Source organism: Dendrobates tinctorius, unplaced genomic scaffold (genome assembly GCF_039654945.1).
Source record: "Dendrobates tinctorius isolate UK_male_01 unplaced genomic scaffold, ASM3965494v1 ptg000232l, whole genome shotgun sequence".
In the NCBI taxonomy this organism is placed as follows: Eukaryota; Metazoa; Chordata; class Amphibia; order Anura; family Dendrobatidae; genus Dendrobates; species Dendrobates tinctorius.
The window spans coordinates 1,744,003-1,763,089 of record NW_027361899.1 but is presented as its reverse complement, the minus strand read 5'-3'; the positions used below and the strand labels follow the sequence as shown (position 1 = coordinate 1,763,089).

The 19,087-nt window shown below is 57.9% G+C and overlaps 2 protein-coding genes across 4 annotated transcripts; one reads left to right on the top strand and one right to left on the bottom strand.

The window, feature by feature from the left end:
* Window positions 1-5,065: 5,065 nt before the first annotated feature.
* On the top strand, window positions 5,066-10,622 carry RSPH9 (radial spoke head component 9). 2 transcript variants are annotated; one of them, XM_073556241.1, is made up of 5 exons: window positions 5,066-5,356; window positions 6,326-6,482; window positions 6,577-6,706; window positions 7,113-7,259; window positions 10,331-10,622. In XM_073556241.1, the coding sequence occupies exons 1-5, from the start codon at window positions 5,133-5,135 to the stop codon at window positions 10,489-10,491; spliced, it is 819 nt and encodes a 272-aa protein (XP_073412342.1). In that variant the 5' UTR covers window positions 5,066-5,132; the 3' UTR covers window positions 10,492-10,622. The 2 variants fall into 2 exon arrangements, with proteins under 2 accessions (XP_073412342.1, XP_073412341.1); XM_073556240.1 differs by having other exon boundaries at window positions 5,069-5,356; window positions 6,326-6,488.
* MRPS18A (mitochondrial ribosomal protein S18A) lies at window positions 10,616-16,105 on the bottom strand. Of its 2 annotated transcripts, none has more exons than XM_073556242.1 (6): window positions 15,859-16,105; window positions 13,912-13,943; window positions 13,178-13,282; window positions 12,182-12,305; window positions 11,288-11,357; window positions 10,616-10,825 (listed from the first exon to the last, which is right to left on the bottom strand). In XM_073556242.1, exons 1-6 carry the CDS (start codon window positions 16,040-16,042, stop codon window positions 10,681-10,683), a joined length of 660 nt encoding a protein of 219 aa, XP_073412343.1. In that variant the 5' UTR covers window positions 16,043-16,105; the 3' UTR covers window positions 10,616-10,680. The 2 variants fall into 2 exon arrangements, with proteins under 2 accessions (XP_073412343.1, XP_073412344.1); XM_073556243.1 differs by having other exon boundaries at window positions 15,970-16,080.
* Between the last annotated feature and the right edge of the window lie 2,982 nt (window positions 16,106-19,087).

Sequence of the window (19,087 nt, the reverse complement as noted above, 5' to 3'; positions counted from 1 at the left end):
TGGGGGTAACATATGGGGGTGGGGGGTACTATACATGGCCGGGGGTGGGGGTAACATATGGGGGTGGGGGGTACTATACATGGCCGGGGGTGGGGGTAACATATGGGGGTGGGGGGTACTATACATGGCCGGGGGTGGGGGTAACATATGGGGGTGGGGGGTACTCTACATGGCCGGGGGTGGGGGTAACATATGGGGGTGGGGGGTACTCTACATGGCCGGGGGTGGGGGTAACATATGGGGTGGGGGGTACTATACATAGCCAGGGGCGGGGGGTAACATATGGGGTGGGGGGTACTATATATAGCCAGGGGCGGGGGGTAACATATGGGGTGGGGGGTACTATACATGGCCGGGGTGGGGGTATCATATGGGGGTGGGGGGTACTCTACATGGCCGGGGGTGGGGGTAACATATGGGGGTGGGGGGTACTATACATGGCCGGGGGTGGGGGTAACATATGGGGGTGGGGGGTACTATACATGGCCGGGGGTGGGGGTAACATATGGGGGTGGGGGGTACTATACTTAGCCAGGGGCGGGGGGTAACATATGGGGTGGGGGGTACTATACATGATCGGGGGTGGGGGTAACATATGGGGGTGGGGGGTACTATACATAGCCAGGGGCGGGGGGTAACATATGGGGTGGGGGGTACTATACATGGCCGGGGGTGGGGGTAACATATGGGGGTGGGGGGTACTCTACATGGCCGGGGGTGGGGGTAACATATGTGGTGGGGGGTACTATACATAGCCAGGGGCGGGGGGTAACATATGGGGTGGGGGGTACTATATATAGCCAGGGGCGGGGGGTAACATATGGGGTGGGGGGTACTATACATGGCCGGGGTGGGGGTATCATATGGGGGTGGGGGGTACTCTACATGGCCGGGGGTGGGGGTAACATATGGGGGTGGGGGGTACTATACATAGCCAGGGGCGGGGGGTAACATATGGGGTGGGGGGTACTATACATAGCCAGGGGCGGGGGGTAACATATGGGGTGGGGGGTACTATACATGGCCGGGGGTGGGGGTAACATATGGGGGTGGGGGGTACTATACATGACCGGGGGTGGGGGTAACATATGGGGGTGGGGAGTACTATACATGACCGGAGGTGGGGGTAACATATGGGGGTGGGGGGTACTATACATGACCGGGGGTGGGGGTAACATATGGGGGTGGGGGGTACTATACATGGCCGGGGGTGGGGGTAACATATGGGGGTGGGGGGTACTATACATGGCCGGGGGTGGGGGTAACATATGGGGGTGGGGGGTACTATACATGGCCGGGGGTGGGGGTAACATATGGGGTGGGGGTACTATACATGGCCGGGGGTGGGGGTAACATATGGGGTGGGGGTACTATACATGGCCGGGGGTGGGGGTAACATATGGGGGTGGGGGGTACTATACATGGCCGGGGGTGGGGGTAACATATGGGGTGGGGGTAACATATGGGGTGGGGGTACTATACATGGCCGGGGGTGGGGGTAACATATGGGGTGGGGGGTACTATACATGGCCGGGGTGGGGGTAACATATGGGGTGGGGGGTACTATACATGGCCGGGGGTGGGGGTAACATATGGGGTGGGGGGTACTATACATGGCCGGGGGTGGGGGTAACATATGGGGTGGGGGGTACTATACATGGCCGGGGGTGGGGGTAACATATGGGGGTGGGGGGTACTATACATGGCCGGGGGTGGGGGTAACATATGGGGTGGGGGTACTATACATGGCCGGGGGTGGGGGTAACATATGGGGTGGGGGGTACTATACATGGCCGGGGGTGGGGGTAACATATGGGGTGGGGGGTACTATACATGGCCGGGGGTGGGGGTAACATATGGGGTGGGGGGTACTATACATGGCCGGGGGTGGGGGTAACATATGGGGTGGGGGGTACTATACATGGCCGGGGGTGGGGGTAACATATGGGGTGGGGGGTACTATACATGGCCGGGGGTGGGGGTAACATATGGGGTGGGGGTACTATACATGGCCGGGGGTGGGGGTAACATATGGGGGTGGGGGGTACTATACATGACCGGGGGTGGGGGTAACATATGGGGGTGGGGGGTACTATACATGACCGGGGGTGGGGGTAACATATGGGGGTGGGGGGTACTATACATGACCGGGGGTGGGGGTAACATATGGGGGTGGGGGTACTATACATGGCCGGGGGTGGGGGTAACATATGGGGTGGGGGGTACTATACATGACCGGGGGTGGGGGTAACATATGGGGGTGGGGGGTACTATACATGACCGGGGGTGGGGGTAACATATGGGGGTGGGGGGTACTATACATGGCCGGGGGTGGGGGTAACATATGGGGTGGGGGTACTATACATGACCGGGGGTGGGGGTAACATATGGGGGTGGGGGTACTATACATGGCCGGGGGTGGGGGTAACATATGGGGTGGGGGGTACTATACATGGCCGGGGTGGGGGTAACATATGGGGTGGGGGGTACTATACATGGCCGGGGGTGGGGGTAACATATGGGGGTGGGGGGTACTATACATGGCCGGGGGTGGGGGTAACATATGGGGTGGGGGGTACTATACATGGCCGGGGGTGGGGGTAACATATGGGGTGGGGGGTACTATACATGGCCGGGGGTGGGGGTAACATATGGGGTGGGGGGTACTATACATGGCCGGGGGTGGGGGTAACATATGGGGTGGGGGGTACTATACATGGCCGGGGGTGGGGGTAACATATGGGGTGGGGGGTACTATACATGGCCGGGGGTGGGGGTAACGCGTCTGGAGTTGCTGCTGCTTCACCTGATGTGATGATTTCTCTTTGATTCCACGTTCTGTACAGCAGGAGGCGACAATGGAGCAACTAATAGTGAGAGACGGGCAGAGGGGAGACGACCCGACCCACAGTCTACTGGGGAAGGGGTAGTGGGTTTAACGGCTGCAGTGCCTCAGGTCGGGGCGAGGAGGCGATTGGTGAGGAACAGATAAGTGTGGAGGAGAGAAGGAGGTCCTGGGAGAACTGGAGATTACATGGTGGGAGATTATTTCGGAGATGTGCTGAGGATCCCAGCTATGGACGACATTGTAGCTCAGCATTCGTAGTGTGAACTGGATAGTTGGGGAATTGGAACCCAGTGACGGGATTTCAGCAGCGGTGTGGACAGAGATGGAAGCAGAGCAGCGGTGTGGACAGAGATGGAAGCAGAGCAGCGGTGTGGACAGAGATGGAAGCAGAGCAGCGGTGAGGACAGAGATGGAAGCAGAGCAGCGGTGAGGACAGAGGAGGAAGCAGAGCAGCGGTGTGGACAGAGATGGAAGCAGAGCAGCGGTGTGGACAGAGATGGAAGCAGGGCAGCGGTGTGGACAGAGATGGAAGCAGGGCAGCGGTGTGGACAGAGATGGAAGCAGGGCAGCGGTGTGGACAGAGGTGGAAGCAGAGCAGCGGTGAGGACAGAGGTGGAAGCAGAGCAGCGGTGTGGACAGAGATGGAAGCAGAGCAGCGGTGTGGACAGAGATGGAAGCAGAGCAGCGGTGAGGACAGAGGTGGAAGCAGAGCAGCGGTGTGGACAGAGATGGAAGCAGAGCAGCGGTGTGGACAGAGATGGAAGCAGAGCAGCGGTGAGGACAGAGATGGAAGCAGAGCAGCGGTGTGGACAGAGATGGAAGCAGAGCAGCGGTGTGGACAGAGGTGGAAGCAGAGCAGCGAGGAGGCAGAGGTGAAGCAGAGCAGCGGTGAGGACAGAGGTGGAAGCAGAGCAGCGGTGAGGACAGAGGTGGAAGCAGAGCAGCGTTGAGGACAGAGGTGGAAGCAGAGCAGCGGTGAGGACAGAGGTGGAAGCAGAGCAGCGGTGAGGACAGAGGTGGAAGCAGAGCAGCGGTGAGGACAGAGGTGGAAGCAGAGCAGCGGTGAGGACAGAGGTGGAAGCAGAGCAGCGGTGAGGACAGAGGTGGAAGCAGAGCAGCGGTGAAGACAGAGGTGGAAGCAGAGCAGCGGTGTGGACCGAGGTGGAAGCAGAGCATTGAGGAGGCAGAGGTGGAAGCAGAGCAGCGGTGAGGACAGAGGTGGAAGCAGAGCAGTGGTGAGGACAGAGGTGGAAGCAGAGCAGCGGTGAGGACAGAGGTGGAAGCAGAGCAGCGGTGAGGACAGAGGTGGAAGCAGAGCAGCGGTGAGGACAGAGGTGGAAGCAGAGCAGCGGTGAGGACAGAGGTGGAAGCAGAGCAGCGGTGAGGACAGAGGTGGAAGCAGAGCAGCGGTGAGGACAGAGGTGGAAGCAGAGCAGCGGTGAGGACAGAGGTGGAAGCAGAGCAGCGGTGAAGACAGAGGTGGAAGCAGAGCAGCGGTGTGGACCGAGGTGGAAGCAGAGCAGTGAGGAGGCAGAGGTGGAAGCAGAGCAGCGGTGAGGACAGAGGTGGAAGCAGAGCAGCGGTGAGGACAGAGGTGGAAGCAGAGCAGCGGTGAGGACAGAGGTGGAAGCAGAGCAGCGGTGTGGACCGAGGTGGATTAGGCGGCAGCAGTCGGGGCGGGCACACAGGAGGGTCCGCCTTGTGCTGCCTCATTACATCATCACCAGGAGCCCCCTTAGATGCTAATAGAGGGGAATACCCAGAAGTCTTCGCGTTCAGTGGCTCCTCGCGGACACAGCGCGATCTGTCACTTATCTGTTAGATCTGGTGGGATCTGGTCGGGTCAGGGTGCGGCTGCTTCGGGGATTCTCCAGCTTTGAGGACAAGTTTTCACATTACAGTCATGTATTTGGAGCGGAGCATCATGTCTGCGCTTCAGTTTCATGACAAATGTCGCAGGATTCGGCAGAGAAAAGAGTCTCCTGTCAGACGGAGCTCACTGACGGTTCCTCAGCTAGCTCCCACTGCAGTCAGGGCCATCAGCTGGGGGCGGGGCCATCGGGGCCGAGCACGGACCGACAGCTGGGGGCGGGGCCATCTCACTGTCCAATGACCGATCAGTGTGATTATACAGGGAAAAAAGCCAATGACGTCATTTGTGGGCGGTCCATACAAAATTGTTGTCAAGGGCGTCACTTCCTGGATACAGAACGCGTTGCTGTGGAGACCGGAGTGTTTCCTGTTCGGTTTCCAGGGAGCCGGGAGCCGCAGAGCGCGGGGAGAGATGGACGCGGAGAGGCTGCAGACGTCCCTGGAGCTGGTGTCCGGCTGCGGCCTGAGCCCCGAGCAGAGCGCGGCCCTGAGCACCTCCCTGCGGCTGCTGCGGAGGGACATGCGGCTGAGCCGGGCCTTCTTCTGGGGCAAGATCCTGGGGGTCCGGGGGGATTATTACATCGCACAGGGCACGGAGGGCGGCGAGCAGCTGCGGGGCCGGAGGACGTTCTACAGGTGAGAGGGGGACACGGGCCCGATACCGAGGAGACCCCGATACTGAGGAGACGCGGGGAGACCCCGATACTGAGGAGACCCCGATACTGAGGAGACCCCGATACCGAGGAGACCCCGATACCGAGGAGATACCGAGGAGACGCGGGGGGCCCCCGATACTGAGGAGACCCCGATACCGAGGAGATGCGGGGGCCCCCGATACTGAGGAGACCCCGATACCGAGGAGACGCGGGGGCCCCCGATACTGAGGAGACCCCGATACTGAGGAGACCCCGATACTGAGGAGACCCCGGGGGCCCGATACTGAGGAGACCCCGACACCGAGGAGACGCGGGGGGCCCCCGACACTGAGGAGACCCCGATACCGAGGAGACGCGGGGGGCCCCCGATACTGAGGAGACCCCGATACCGAGGAGACGCGGGGGGCCCCCGATACTGAGGAGACCCCGATACCGAGGAGACGCGGGGGCCCCCGATACTGAGGAGACCCCGATACCGAGGAGACGCGGGGGCCCCTGATACTGAGGAGACCCCGATACTGAGGAGACCCCGATACCGAGGAGATACCGAGGAGACGCGGGGGGCCCCCGATACCGAGGAGACCCCCATACCGAGGAGACGCGGGGGGCCCCCGATACTGAGGAGACCCCGATACCGAGGAGACGCGGGGGGCCCCCGATACTGAGGAGACCCCGATACTGAGGAGACCCCCATACCGAGGAGACCCCGATAGTGAGGAGACGCGGGGGCCCCAATAGTGAGGAGACCCCGATACTGAGGAGACGCGGGGGCCCCAATAGTGAGGAGACCCCGATAGTGAGGAGACGCGGGGGCCCATTATTCAGACCGAGGGCATATAGGACACCTGGGGTCCTCCAGTACACCGTGTATAATCCCCCCGGTAGTCACTGGGACGTCTGGGGGGGGCACAGTCATTTGGGTGCTGATGTGTCGCCCCTTTCCTTGCAGCCTGAATTGTCTGGATTGGTGCCTTCTTTCCCCGCCCACCGATGATGTCATCAGAGAGGCGTGGCTCATTAAGGGGCGTTTCATTGGAGACCCCGCCCATGAGTATGAGCTCACAGTGCGCAGGAAGGCGGGGGCGGAGGTGTACGAGGAGGAGGAGGTGACGGTAATGGAGCATTTTCGGGGTGTCCTCTGTCTCGGGGCGTCTGGCGGAGTTGTCTGTGATGAATGTTTTGCTGTTTTCTTTTTGCCAGAATCACATTAAGGAGGAGTCTCGTCTGATCGGCACAATCGCACTGATCGATCGCGAGGCGGCTGTGGCCCCCCGGGGGGCGTTCACCAAGAGCCCGCTGGGACAGGTCCACATCAACCACAGCTTCCGAGGTAAAGCAGAGTCCGGCGGCCTGACTAGGGGGTGCAGCGGCCCCTCGTGTCCAGGAGCTGTCACATGATCATCGCCGCTGCTCCCAGGGGGCATTGCACCCACTGTCTCTTGTATGTCAGTCCTGGTCGGTGCCGGGGAGGGTCCCGCTCCATACAGCAGTGCTCGTTATCAGGACCCTCCGCCGCTCCCACTCTTCTCCCGAGTTCAGGATTTTCTTTGGACTCGGTGATGGATCCGGAGCGGGATGTTTTGTGTCATTGTTATTTGCCGCCTCGTGCTCCTCTTGTTGGCGCGATCCTCAGTGACCGCCATGAGGGTCTGAATATTTCTTCACCCTCCTTCGTAGACACGACCTGTACCTGCTGTGGGGTCACGACCTCTGACCCAGTGTTCTTGCCCCTCCAGGTCTTACAGTTAGCGAAGCAAAAAAACTGAGCTCCTTCTTCCACTTCACCCCGACACCGATTCCCAAGAAGAAGTCTCTGCTGGAGAAGGCCGACCAGGACCCCGCCATCGACTTCCTGGACTCCTTACAGCAGGACATCCCTGCAGGTGAGCGACGGCCGGTGGTCCGGTCACAGTGTGTGCGCCCCCTGCGGTATGAACAATGTGTATCCACACAGAGTACTCCAGGAGAATGCTCTGCTGGTCACTAATGAAAGGTGCAGCGGGTTCAGCAGAACAGAGGATTTCAGGAGCTGGCAGATCTTGTGAGTAATGTGCTGGAAGGAGCGATGATCTAGTGACACTGGAGACGGAGTGCCGCCTCTCTGACCAGTGCTGCAGGATGAGGCTCCGCAGCGGTGACCATGGTGGAAGGGTCATCTCCTGTGTGCCTATGTAGTCCCGGCTGTGATCAGGCAGAGGGGCCGGTGGCCTGCCACCAGTCTGCGCCGGAGCCCACCTGCAGATTCCTGGAACAATGAGACTGGTGGGGAAATCAGATGACGGTGGTCACGTGGTGATGGACGCTGTGGACCCCACACAATGAAGCAATCACGTACTGAGTCAGGTGGCACAGTCGTCAGGAGCGCTGCTCTGAACCCATTGCCTGATCAGTGTATGAAGCCTGACTGCTGAGCACCATGATATGCAATACGTTACTGCGATGGGCCCACGGTGATAACGGAGGGGACGCCTGAATCTAGGGAGTGCAGAGATTGCTCCTGGGTCAGGACCCAGGCTGGACCCCACATCAGAAGCAGCGGTGACAAAGTAGATTCTCTTGCGCTGCAAATTCTGTCACTTGTTTTTGGTGGTTATGGTAGGAACTGGAGCGGTGTCTCCCCTGTATCTACAAGAGCTCCTTGATAACACCACTACAATAGTACGGGCTAGTGAGGAGCAAATGGGCTCGGATGTCGGGTTATTAAGGGCCTGTCACACCAAGCGATATCGCTATAACGTCACTGGTTTTTGTGACGCAGCAGTGATATTGCTAGCGATATCGCTATGTCTGATACCTCCGACCGCTCCCCCGCTGTCCATCGCTGATCGCACGAGAACGGCCTGGACCGTTTCTCGTCGTCAGCTTTCTGCTGGGCTTCCCGTGGCGCCGACGAGCGAAGCGTGGACGCATGGGGGAGGACATCAGGATCGCCTCGTCTGACAGGTAAGTAGCGACCGCCGATCCCTGCTATGTTGCTGGTGAGATCTGCCTGTGTGGCAGCTCACTAGCGACCACTTAGCGATCCTGACCGCGCCATATCGTTATCGGGATCGCTGGTGCATCGCTAAGTGTGACAGAACCTTTATAGTATCCCGGGCGTGCTCAACTAATATGCCCGAGTCTCTGTGGAGGCATGATACGCAGCTGTTAGACAGCCGCAACACCTGCGGGGATTGACTGTCTGTTAGACAGCCGCAACAAAAACAGGGACTCGAGCATGCCCAAGATATTTGGATAACACCCGAGCATGCTCTCTCATCACAATTAAGGATCCCAGTGCCTGGATGCACATGCTGCCGGCCATCTCTTCCTCAGATGTGACCGCTCGTCTGTCCAGGAGTCAGGTACGGAGTCGAGACCGTTCCATGTACGTATGTCACATTGGGAAGTCAGGAACATATTAGCAGAGTGACCGCCGCTCCTTTTCCGTGGCTGGCAGCGGCTGCGTCCTCTGCTCCTCATTAGAGGGTCAGAGCTGCGGGTGATCGGCCCGTCAGTCACAGCACAGATGACCGCACCCATCTACGAGGAAGCAGCCTCTAAGCGTTCCCATGTGTCGGCTGCCGCACCCTTCTCCTGTGCCCGGGGCCGTCTCTTTGGAAATGTGAAATATGGTTTTCATTGTTGAGAAAAGTTGGAAATGAAATTTCGGCATTTCTGCGCAGAGACGAGATCTTACTGCAGATCCTGAGAGTCCCCTCCTCACCCCGACACCGCGATGCCCCCAGTTGTCAGAGGACTGCAGTCATGGGGTCAGGTGATCTACAGTGTTTCCATAAAGTCATGGTGCACTCTTGACCAGTCACAGTATACCACGGTCCCCGGATCTGACGCCCTTAGACTTTTGGGGTTATGTGAAGTAACGTGGACATTGAACGTAGCAACGACATTAACCACTTAGAACAGAGAATCGCAGACGTTCTTCACTCGGTTACACCAGACGGCCTCCTTACCCGTGTGCGGCAGGATCTTCACTATGGTGTGGATGTGTGTAGGCCAATATATGGAGCCCACATCGACCTGCGCGGAGTGAGGCTGGGAGAGGATGCCTTTTATTTGGAGCAGATTTCACATTTCTATGGTTTTTTTGTGGCTTTGCAGTGACTGCTCACAAGTGCCCCATGACGTTACAGTCACACAGTATATATACACACAGCACTGCTGTATTATAGGTGCTCAATAGTGACGACCGAGTGTCCTCAGACAAGGTGTCACGTGCTGACCGAGTGTCCTCAGCGTGCTCAAAAATATGTTCGAGTCCCTGCGCCTGCATGTGTCGCAACTGTCAGTCAATTCCTCCATGTGGTGCAGCTGTCTAACAGCTGTGAGAGGTGCAGGGATTGAAACACATTTTTCGAGCATGCCGAGGACACTGTTAGCACACGACACCTTATCCAAGCACGCTCGCTTAGCACTAGTGATGAGCACCAGTGCTCGTCACTAGAGTATGCGGAGGGAGCCCGGCTGTGCACAGTGTTGCTGGTACTCGGGGCTGTTAAAGAGCCACAAAACATGTAGGGATTACCCGTGTTTGTCAGGCAATCCCTATGTTTTGTGGCTGTCTGACAGATGCAACCCCGCATGTCACCCCGCGATACTCTGTGCGCCCCTGAGCACCCTAGCCAAACTCAAATCACACGTCTCACGAGGCCTTGTGGAGAAATTGAAAACTTCCTTGTAGTGCAGATACAGAGCAACACCGCTGCCAGTCACTGTCCACAGCGGTCACATCTGTGCCAGGCTGTAGACTGGTGGTGAGTGCAGTGGGGAAGATTGGTAAGTTAACCTGTTCCTGGCCAGAAGAGTCCCGAAAGTCAGAGTCAGCTTAGAAATCTGTGCTAAAAAAGTGACATTACTTTGTGAATATCGGTATCTGATCCGTCCTGCCATATTGGTCCTGGCAGCCATACTGGCTGTAGATCGCGTGATGCAAGCGTCTGTTCTCTACCCGCAGGTTGCTGGAGTCTTCAGTGCGAGCAGGGGAGCAGCGTGGTGGTCCTGCGCAGTCTGCTGTGGTTGGGAATGACCTTCTACCACGTCCCCCTCACCCCACAGCACGGCTATGTATATATCGGGAGCGGAGAGCGGAATATCGACCTGCCCTTCATGATCTGAGGAGGCAACGACCATCATCAAACGTCAGGACAGTCACAGCCCTTCCCCTGAGATGAAAGGGACCGATATCAGCCCCCCGCGTTACTGTGTGAACACGATTAATAAAGGCTGTCCTACAACGCTCCACTGTACAGCGACCGTGCGGAAAACACATTTATTCATCTATTACAGTCACGTGATCAGCGGCGCTCACTGCCTGAAGATCAGCGGCTTACGGCTGTAGCGGATGTTGTCCTTCATTATGGGGTCCCCGACCGGCATTTTCACCTTACACCACTTCAGGCCTTTCCTCAGGATGGGTTTAGCGGTGGACACAGAGAGGAACGTGAGGTACCTGCGGGGGAGAGATGAGACCATCATACAGAATTGCTGGTAACGGGTCAATAGACTGAATTTATCCACTTCCGGGCCTCTTCAAGAGAAGAGCAGGACTCGAAAGAATTAGTGATGTCACCCATCACAACACTGCTGAGGGCACGGCGGAAAGGCCAGCGGTTCAGTAGGGTCGTGTCTAGGCCCCGCGATAGCTCCCTAACATCACCCGAGAGGGACGGTCCACATCATCCTGACTTTATGAATGCTCGACTAGGGGACATCACCCTGATCGGCCATTCATCACTCTGACCGTGAACTCTGTCCCCCGGGCGTGACCGCGACCTCTCCAAGCTCCCCGGGGCGTGGGCACAACTCAAGGCCCCCTGAACCCTTTGCATAACTGTACGCTCTGTCCCCCCCCCCATAGACATGGCTGCAAGCGCTGTCCCCCCAAGGTGCCACCACGAGCGCTAATAGTCACCTGTTCAGCTGGAACCGGACTCTGGGCGTCTTCCCTTCGGGCAGTTTGGGCCGGTGGTTCGGGAGAAGTCCTGCCGGCAGACAAGGCGAGAAATTTCATGCTCATTTAAAAGGTTGATTATCTTAAACTGGTGATTTCATCAATACATCCCCTCCTCCCGGGTGAGGCCGGTCCAGAGACCCCAGCAAGGCTGGTAGGACGGGCAGTGTACAGCGCAGCAGACCAACAACCGGGGGTCTTCAGCCCAACATGGCAGACTGAAGAGATGATCACCAGACAATGAGACCAAACCCTGTGGCGTGCCATTAGTCCAGTAAGATAATCCTCACACAGGTGAAGGTTTGTTACAATGTATCGGTGTAGAAATCACATTATAAATATTGGCACAAACCCATCAGTGGAGCGAGCGGAAATAAGGTCCTCAGCCTCTGGACGTAAATAACGATGTTCTCATTCACTGACAGCAAGCAGAAACTGTGACAGCACGGACGGAAACGACAGAGTAGCGCTGCCGCATGCAAACATGAAATCTATGCGGTACGACCTGCACTACTGCTCTAGAAAATGGCACAATTCATGTGTGCCCAGCAGCCGAGGTAAAGCAATTCTCTCTGCTGGGAACCTGCCTAGTGCGACTCAGGGACAATTTATGCGCCAAGCAGTCTCCATTTTTCTGACTTTCTAGAGCAGTAATGCTACTCTTAGTAAGCGTCCATTCACACCTGATTTCTGTTTGATGTGCCATATGCTGCACATTATTGGTGGTCCGGGACCCCAAACTCCCCTCATTCTGGATTTACATCTGCATATTTTGTGATATTTACAGCTAAATAAGATAAGAGGACGGCACCGAGACAAAAAAGGAGAAAGGAAACAGTGTCGCTCCTCCCTCACCTGCTCTGTGCGCCATCTTCACACAGGCCTCCACCTTCTTGTGCTCCTCAGTGCAAAGTCCGGTCACCTTGCGAGACAACATACCCCCATCTGAGCGAATGAACTGACTGAGAACGAGGACATCCTGCAGAGACAGACAAATTAACCTTCCCCTGACAGCACATCCCAGAGCAAAAGTCATCACTCATCCTCCAGAGCTGCACTCACTATTCTGCTGGTGCAATCATTGTGTACATACATTACATTACTGATCCTGAGATACATCCTGTATTATACTCCAGAGCTGCACTCACTATTCTGCTGGTGCAGTCACTGTGTACATACATTACATTACTGATCCTGAGTTACACCCTGTATTATACTCCAGAGCTGCACTCACTATTCTGCTGGTGCAGTCACTGTGTACATACATTACATTACGGATCCTGAGTTACATCCTGTATTATACCCCAGAGCTGCACTCACTATTCTACTGGTGCAGTCACTGTACACACACATTACTGATCCTGAGTTACCTCCTGTATTATACCCCAGAGCTGCACTCACTATTCTGCTGGTGCAGTCACTGTACATACATTACATTACTGATCCTGAGTTACATCCTGTATTATACCCCAGAGCTGTACTCGCTATTCTGCTGGTGCAGTAACTGTGTACATACATTACATTACTGATCCTGAGTTACATCCCGTATTATACCCCAGAGCTGCACTCACTATTCTGCTGGTGCAGTCACTGTGTACATACATTACTGATCCTGAGTTACATCCTGTATTATACCCCAGAGCTGCACTCACTATTCTGCTGGTGTAGTCACTGTGTACATACATTACATTACTGATCCTGAGTTACATCCTATATTATACCCCAGAGCTGCACTCACTATTCTGCTGGTGCAGTCACTGTGTACATACATTACATTACTGATCCTGAGTTACATCCTGTATTATACCCCAGAGCTGTACTCGCTATTCTGCACACAGCTGTCAGTCTCACCGTGTAGTCGTACTTGTGTTTCAGGTTCCACCTGCAGATCGGACACTTCCCCTCGAGGTTTGGAGGGACTGTGCTTGGCTTCTCTTCCAGGATTCGCCCTTCCACCTGCAGGAGACGCGGTTTGATTTCAGCTCTTGCTATGATTTGTGCAGACATTAGATGTGAGCATTCTCTTACATCCATTACATGGTCGGGTCTCGGAGCTGCAGTTTTGTTACTCTGCACTAGAGTATACTGAGCTTCCTGACTGCAGGCACAATATACCCGAAACACTGTAACAACCCCCAACCTGCGGATAGTTCTGTAAGGACGCGGTAATGTGGGCGTGGAGGGTACGCAGCTCTCCTGCTTACTAGTGATGAGTGGACGTGCTCTGACAAGGTGCTATCTGAGCATGCTCATGGCTGCAGGTCTCCTGTCTGTTAGACAGCTGTAACACATGCGGGAATTGCCTGACAGCCGCGGGCACGACCGAGACGCTCCTCCGCGGGCACGGGGACGACGCTCCTCCGCAGGCACGGGGACGACGCTCCTCCGCAGGCACGGTCGCTCATCACTAGTGGGCGCTGTCACCTGAGACCTGGAACAACTTCCCCCAGCGTCACCTGAAGTCACTGCTCCAGTCACTCCTAGAGCTGCAGTCACCTCTATGCAGGGACAGAGCGGCAGCTCCGGGTGTGACTGCGCTGTGTGCACGCTGCTCTGCCGCCACCGCTCACGTGATCAGGACTCACCGTCGTCACATTCCCGACCTTCACTTCATTCACTGGGGAGAAAGGACACAGGAGTCACCGGGGGCAAGTAACCATCACAGCACCATCCGGCACCATCACGCGAGCGCCGCCCCCCGCACTCCTGTGTGTCTCTCACAGCCCTCTCCGCACTCTCTTCTCTGTCTCTCCCTTTCTCTCTCTCGCCCCCTCTTCTTCTGCACTCTCTCTCCATCTCTCCCGCAGTGTCTCTCTGTCTCTCCCGCACTCACACTCCCGCACTCCTCTCCTCTCTCCCGCACTCACACTCCCGCAGTCTCTCTCTCCCGCACTCACACTCCCGCAGTCTCTCTCTCCCGCACTCACACTCCCGCACTCCTCTCCTCTGTCTCTCCCGCACTCACACTCCCGCACTCCTCTCCTCTGTCTCTCCCGCACTCACACTCCCGCACTCCTCTCCTCTGTCTCTCCCGCACTCACACTCCCGCACTCCTCTCCTCTGTCTCTCCCGCACTCACACTCCCGCACTCCTCTCCTCTGTCTCTCCCGCACTCACACTCCCGCACTCCTCTCCTCTGTCTCTCCCGCACTCACACTCCCGCACTCCTCTCCTCTGTCTCTCCCGCACTCACACTCCCGCACTCACACTCCCGCACTCCTCTCCTCACACTCCCGCACTCCTCTCCTCACACTCCCGCACTCCTCTCCTCACACTCCCGCACTCACACTCCCGCACTCACACTCCCGCACTCACACTCCCGCACTCACACTCCCGCACTCACACTCCCGCACTCCTCTCCTCTGTCTCTCCCGCACTCCTCTCCTCTCTCTCCCGCACTCACACTCCCGCATTCCTCTCCACTCTCTCCCGCACTCCTCTCCTCTGTCTCTCCCGCACTCACACTCCCGCAGTCTCTCTCTCCCGCACTCACACTCCCGCACTCCTCTCCTCTGTCACTCCCGCACTCACACTCCCGCACTCACACTCCCGCACTCACACTCCCGCACTCACACTCCCGCACTCCTCTCCTCTGTCTCTCCCGCACTCCTCTCCTCTCTCTCCCGCACTCACACTCCCGCACTCCTCTCCTCTCTCTCCCCCGCACTCACACTCCCGCAGTCTCTCTCTCCCGCACTCACACTCCCGCACTCCTCTCCTCTGTCTCTCCCGCACTCACACTCCCGCAGTCTCTCTCTCCCGCACTCACACTCCCGCAGTCTCTCTCTCCCGCACTCACACTCCCGCACTCCTCTCCTCTGTCTCTCCCGCACTCACACTCCCGCAGTCTCTCTCTCCCGCACTCACACTCCCGCAGTCTCTCTCTCCCGCACTCACACTCCCGCAGTCTCTCTCTCCCGCACTCACACTCCCGCAGTCCTCTCCTCTCTCTCCCGCACTCACACTCCCGCACTCCTCTCCTCTGTCTCTCCCGCACTCACACTCCCGCACTCCTCTCTCTCCCGCACTCACACTCCCGCACTCCTCTCCTCTGTCTCTCCCGCACTCCTCTCCTCTCTCTCCCGCACTCACACTCCCGCACTCCTCTCCTCTCTCTCCCGCACTCCTCTCCTCTGTCTCTCCCGCACTCACACTCCCGCAGTCTCTCTCTCCCGCACTCACACTCCCGCACTCCTCTCCTCTGTCTCTCCCGCACTCACACTCCCGCAGTCTCTCTCTCCCGCACTCACACTCCCGCAGTCTCTCCCGCACTCACACTCCCGCAGTCTCTCTCTCCCGCACTCCTCTCCTCTGTCTCTCCCGCACTCACACTCCCGCAGTCTCTCTCTCCCGCACTCACACTCCCGCACTCCTCTCCTCTGTCTCTCCCGCACTCACACTCCCGCAGTCTCTCTCTCCCGCACTCACACTCCCGCAGTCTCTCTCTCCCGCACTCACACTCCCGCAGTCTCTCTCTCCCGCACTCACACTCCCGCAGTCTCTCTCTCCCGCACTCACACTGCCGCACTCACACTCCCGCAGTCCTCTCCTCTGGGCCCCCGGCGCCGCTGTCCCCCATTGCGGGGGTCTCAGGATTCCCGGTGCTCGGAGCAGCCGCAGAGAGATGGAGGACAGGAGCGCACCCGGAGCCGCCATGTTTCTCCGCCCCCGCAGTGACTTCCGCTTCCGGTCATGTGTCCGCGCAGCGGCCGCCATGTTGGTTGTGGGCAGAGTGATGATGGAGCAGCAGAGGACGGTGCTCTCAGGAGAGAACGGATTGTAGAGCGGATTCTCAGCTCTTCTGACACAATATGAAGGACAAACAGGAAATGCAGGAGGAAACGATGTGCTGCAGAGGAAAGGAGTGCCGGGAGAGATGTGCTGCAGAGGAAAGGAGTGCTGGGAGAGATGTGCTGCAGAGGAAAGGAGTGCTGGGAGAGATGTGCTGCAGAGGGAAGGAGTGCTGGGAGAGATGTGCTGCAGAGGGAAGGAGTGCCGGGAGAGATGTGCTGCAGAGGAAAGGAGTGCTGGGAGAGATGTGCTGCAGAGGGAAGGAGTGCCGGGAGAGATGTGCTGCAGAGGAAAGGAGTGCCGGGAGAGATGTGCTGCAGAGGAAAGGAGTGCCGGGAGAGATGTGCTGCAGAGGAAAGGAGTGCTGGGAGAGATGTGCTGCAGAGGAAAGGAGTGCCGGGAGAGATGTGCTGCAGAGGAAAGGAGTGCTGGGAGAGATGTGCTGCAGAGGAAAGGAGTGCCGGGAGAGATGTGCTGCAGAGGAAAGGAGTGCCGGGAGAGATGTGCTGCAGAGGAAAGGAGTGCCGGGAGAGATGTGCTGCAGAGGGAAGGAGTGCCGGGAGAGATGTGCTGCAGAGGGAAGGAGTGCCGGGAGAGATGTGCTGCAGAGGAAAGGAGTGCCGGGAGAGATGTGCTGCAGAGGAAAGGAGTGCCGGGAGAGATGTGCTGCAGAGGGAAGGAGTGCCGGGAGAGATGTGCTGCAGAGGAAAGGAGTGCCGGGAGAGATGTGCTGCAGAGGAAAGGAGTGCCGGGAGAGATGTGCTGCAGAGGAAAGGAGTGCCGGGAGAGATGTGCTGCAGAGGGAAGGAGTGCCGAGAGAGATGTGCTGCAGAGGAAAGGAGTGCCGGGAGAGATGTGCTGCTGGGGAAAGGAGTGCCGGGAGAGATGTGCTGCAGAGGGAAAGAGTGCTGGGAGAGATGTGCTGCAGAGGGAAGGAGTGCTGGGAGAGATGTGCTGCTGGGGAAAGGAGTGCCGGGAGAGATGTGCTGCAGAGGAAAGGAGTGGCGGGAGAGATGTGCTGCTGGGGAAAGGAGTGCTGGGAGAGATGTGCTGCAGAGGGAAGGAGTGCTGGGAGAGATGTGCTGCTGGGGAAAGGAGTGCCGGGAGAGATGTGCTGCAGAGGGAAGGAGTGCTGGGAGAGATGTGCTGCAGAGGAAAGGAGTGCTGGGAGAGATGTGCTGCAGAGGGAAGGAGTGCCGGGAGAGATGTGCTGCTGGGGAAAGGAGTGCCGGGAGAGATGTGCTGCAGAGGGAAGGAGTGCTGGGAGAGATGTGCTGCAGAGGGAAGGAGTGCTGGGAGAGATGTGCTGCAGAGGGAAGGAGTGCTGGGAGAGATGTGCTGCAGAGGAAAGGAGTGCTGGGAGAGATGTGCTGCAGAGGGAAGGAGTGCTGGGAGAGATGTGCTGCAGAGGAAAGGAGTGCTGGGAGAGATGTGCTGCAGAGGGAAGGAGTGCTGGGAGAGATGTGCTGCTGGGGAAAGGAGTGCCGGGAGAGATGTGCTGCAGAGGAAAGGAGTGGCGGGAGAGATGTGCTGCTGGGGAAAAGAGTGCTGGGAGAGATGTGCTGCAGAGGGAAGGAGTGCTGGGAGAGATGTGCTGCTGGGGAAAGGAGTGCCGGGAGAGATGTGCTGCAGAGGGAAGGAGTGCTGGGAGAGATGTGCTGCAGAGGAAAGGAGTGCTGGGAGAGATGTGCTGCAGAGGGAAGGAGTGCCGGGAGAGATGTGCTGCTGGGGAAAGGAGTGCCGGGAGAGATGTGCTGCAGAGGGAAGGAGTGCTGGGAGAGATGTGCTGCAGAGGGAAGGAGTGCTGGGAGAGATGTGCTGCAGAGGAAAGGAGTGCTGGGAGAGATGTGCTGCAGAGGGAAGGAGTGCTGGGAGAGATGTGCTGCAGAGGAAAGGAGTGCTGGGAGAGATGTGCTGCAGAGGGAAGGAGTGCTGGGAGAGATGTGCTGCAGAGGAAAGGAGTGCCGGGAGAGATGTGCTGCAGAGGAAAGGAGTGCCGGGAGAGATGTGCTGCAGAGGGAAGGAGTGCCGGGAGAGATGTGCTGCAGAGGAAAGGAGTGCAGGGAGAGATGTGCTGCAGAGGGAAGGAGTGCCGGGAGAGATGTGCTGCAGAGGGAAGGAGTGCCGGGAGAGATGTGCTGCAGAGGGAAGGAGTGCCGGGAGAGATGTGCTGCAGAGGGAAGGAGTGCCGGGAGAGATGTGCTGCAGAGGAAAGGAGTGCCGGGAGAGATGTGCTGCAGAGGGAAGGAGTGCCGGGAGAGATGTGCTGCAGAGGGAAGGAGTGCCGGGAGAGATGTGCTGCAGAGGAAAGGAGTGCCGGGAGAGATGTGCTGCAGAGGAAAGGAGTGCCGGGAGAGATGTGCTGCAGAGGGAAGGAGTGCTGGGAGAGATGTGCTGCAGAGGAAAGGAGTGCTGGGAGAGATGTGCTGCAGAGGGAAGGAGTGCTGGGAGAGATGTGCTGCAGAGGGAAGGAGTGCTGGGAGAGATGTGCTGCAGAGGAATGGAGTGCTGGGAGAGATGTGCTGCAGAGGGAAGGAGTGCTGGGAGAGATGTGCTGCAGAGGAAAGGAGTGCTGGGAGAGATGTGCTGCAGAGGAAAGGAGTGCTGGGAGAGATGTGCTGCAGAGGAAAGGAGTGCTGGGAGAGATGTGCTGCAGAGGAAAGGAGTGCAGGGAGAGATGTGCTTCAGAAGAAAGGAGTGCTGGGAGAGATGTGCTGCAGAGGAAAGGAGTGCTGGGAGAGATGTGCTGCAGAGGAAAGGAGTGCTGGGAGAGATGTGCTGCAGAGAGAAGGAGTGTAGGGAGAGATGTGCTGCAGAGGAAAGGAGTGCTGGGAGAGATGTGCTGCAGAGGAAAGGAGTGCTGGGAGAGATGTGCTGCAGTGGAAAGGAGTGCCGGGAGAGATGTGCTGCAGAGGAAAGGCGTGCCGGGAGAGATGTGCTGCAGAGGAAAGGAGTGCCGGGAGAGATGTG

What these genes read in the sequence shown, in the direction of transcription:
- MRPS18A (XM_073556242.1), bottom strand. Translation starts at nt 16,042, where the DNA reads ATGGCGGCCGCTGCGCGGACACATGACCGGAAGCGGAAGTCACTGCGG. An exon ending in GAGGAGAGGACTGCGGGAGT is followed by an intron (nt 13,944 to 15,858) that starts GTGAGTGCGGCA and finishes CTTTCTCCCCAG; the next exon opens with TGAATGAAGTGAAGGTCGGG. An exon ending in GTCCGGTTCCAGCTGAACAG is followed by an intron (nt 10,826 to 11,287) that starts GTGACTATTAGC and finishes TCTCCCCCGCAG; the next exon opens with GTACCTCACGTTCCTCTCTG.
- RSPH9 (XM_073556240.1), top strand. Translation starts at nt 5,133, where the DNA reads ATGGACGCGGAGAGGCTGCAGACGTCCCTGGAGCTGGTGTCCGGCTGC. An exon ending in GGCCGGAGGACGTTCTACAG is followed by an intron (nt 5,357 to 6,325) that starts GTGAGAGGGGGA and finishes CTTTCCTTGCAG; the next exon opens with CCTGAATTGTCTGGATTGGT. An exon ending in CATCAACCACAGCTTCCGAG is followed by an intron (nt 6,707 to 7,112) that starts GTAAAGCAGAGT and finishes TTGCCCCTCCAG; the next exon opens with GTCTTACAGTTAGCGAAGCA.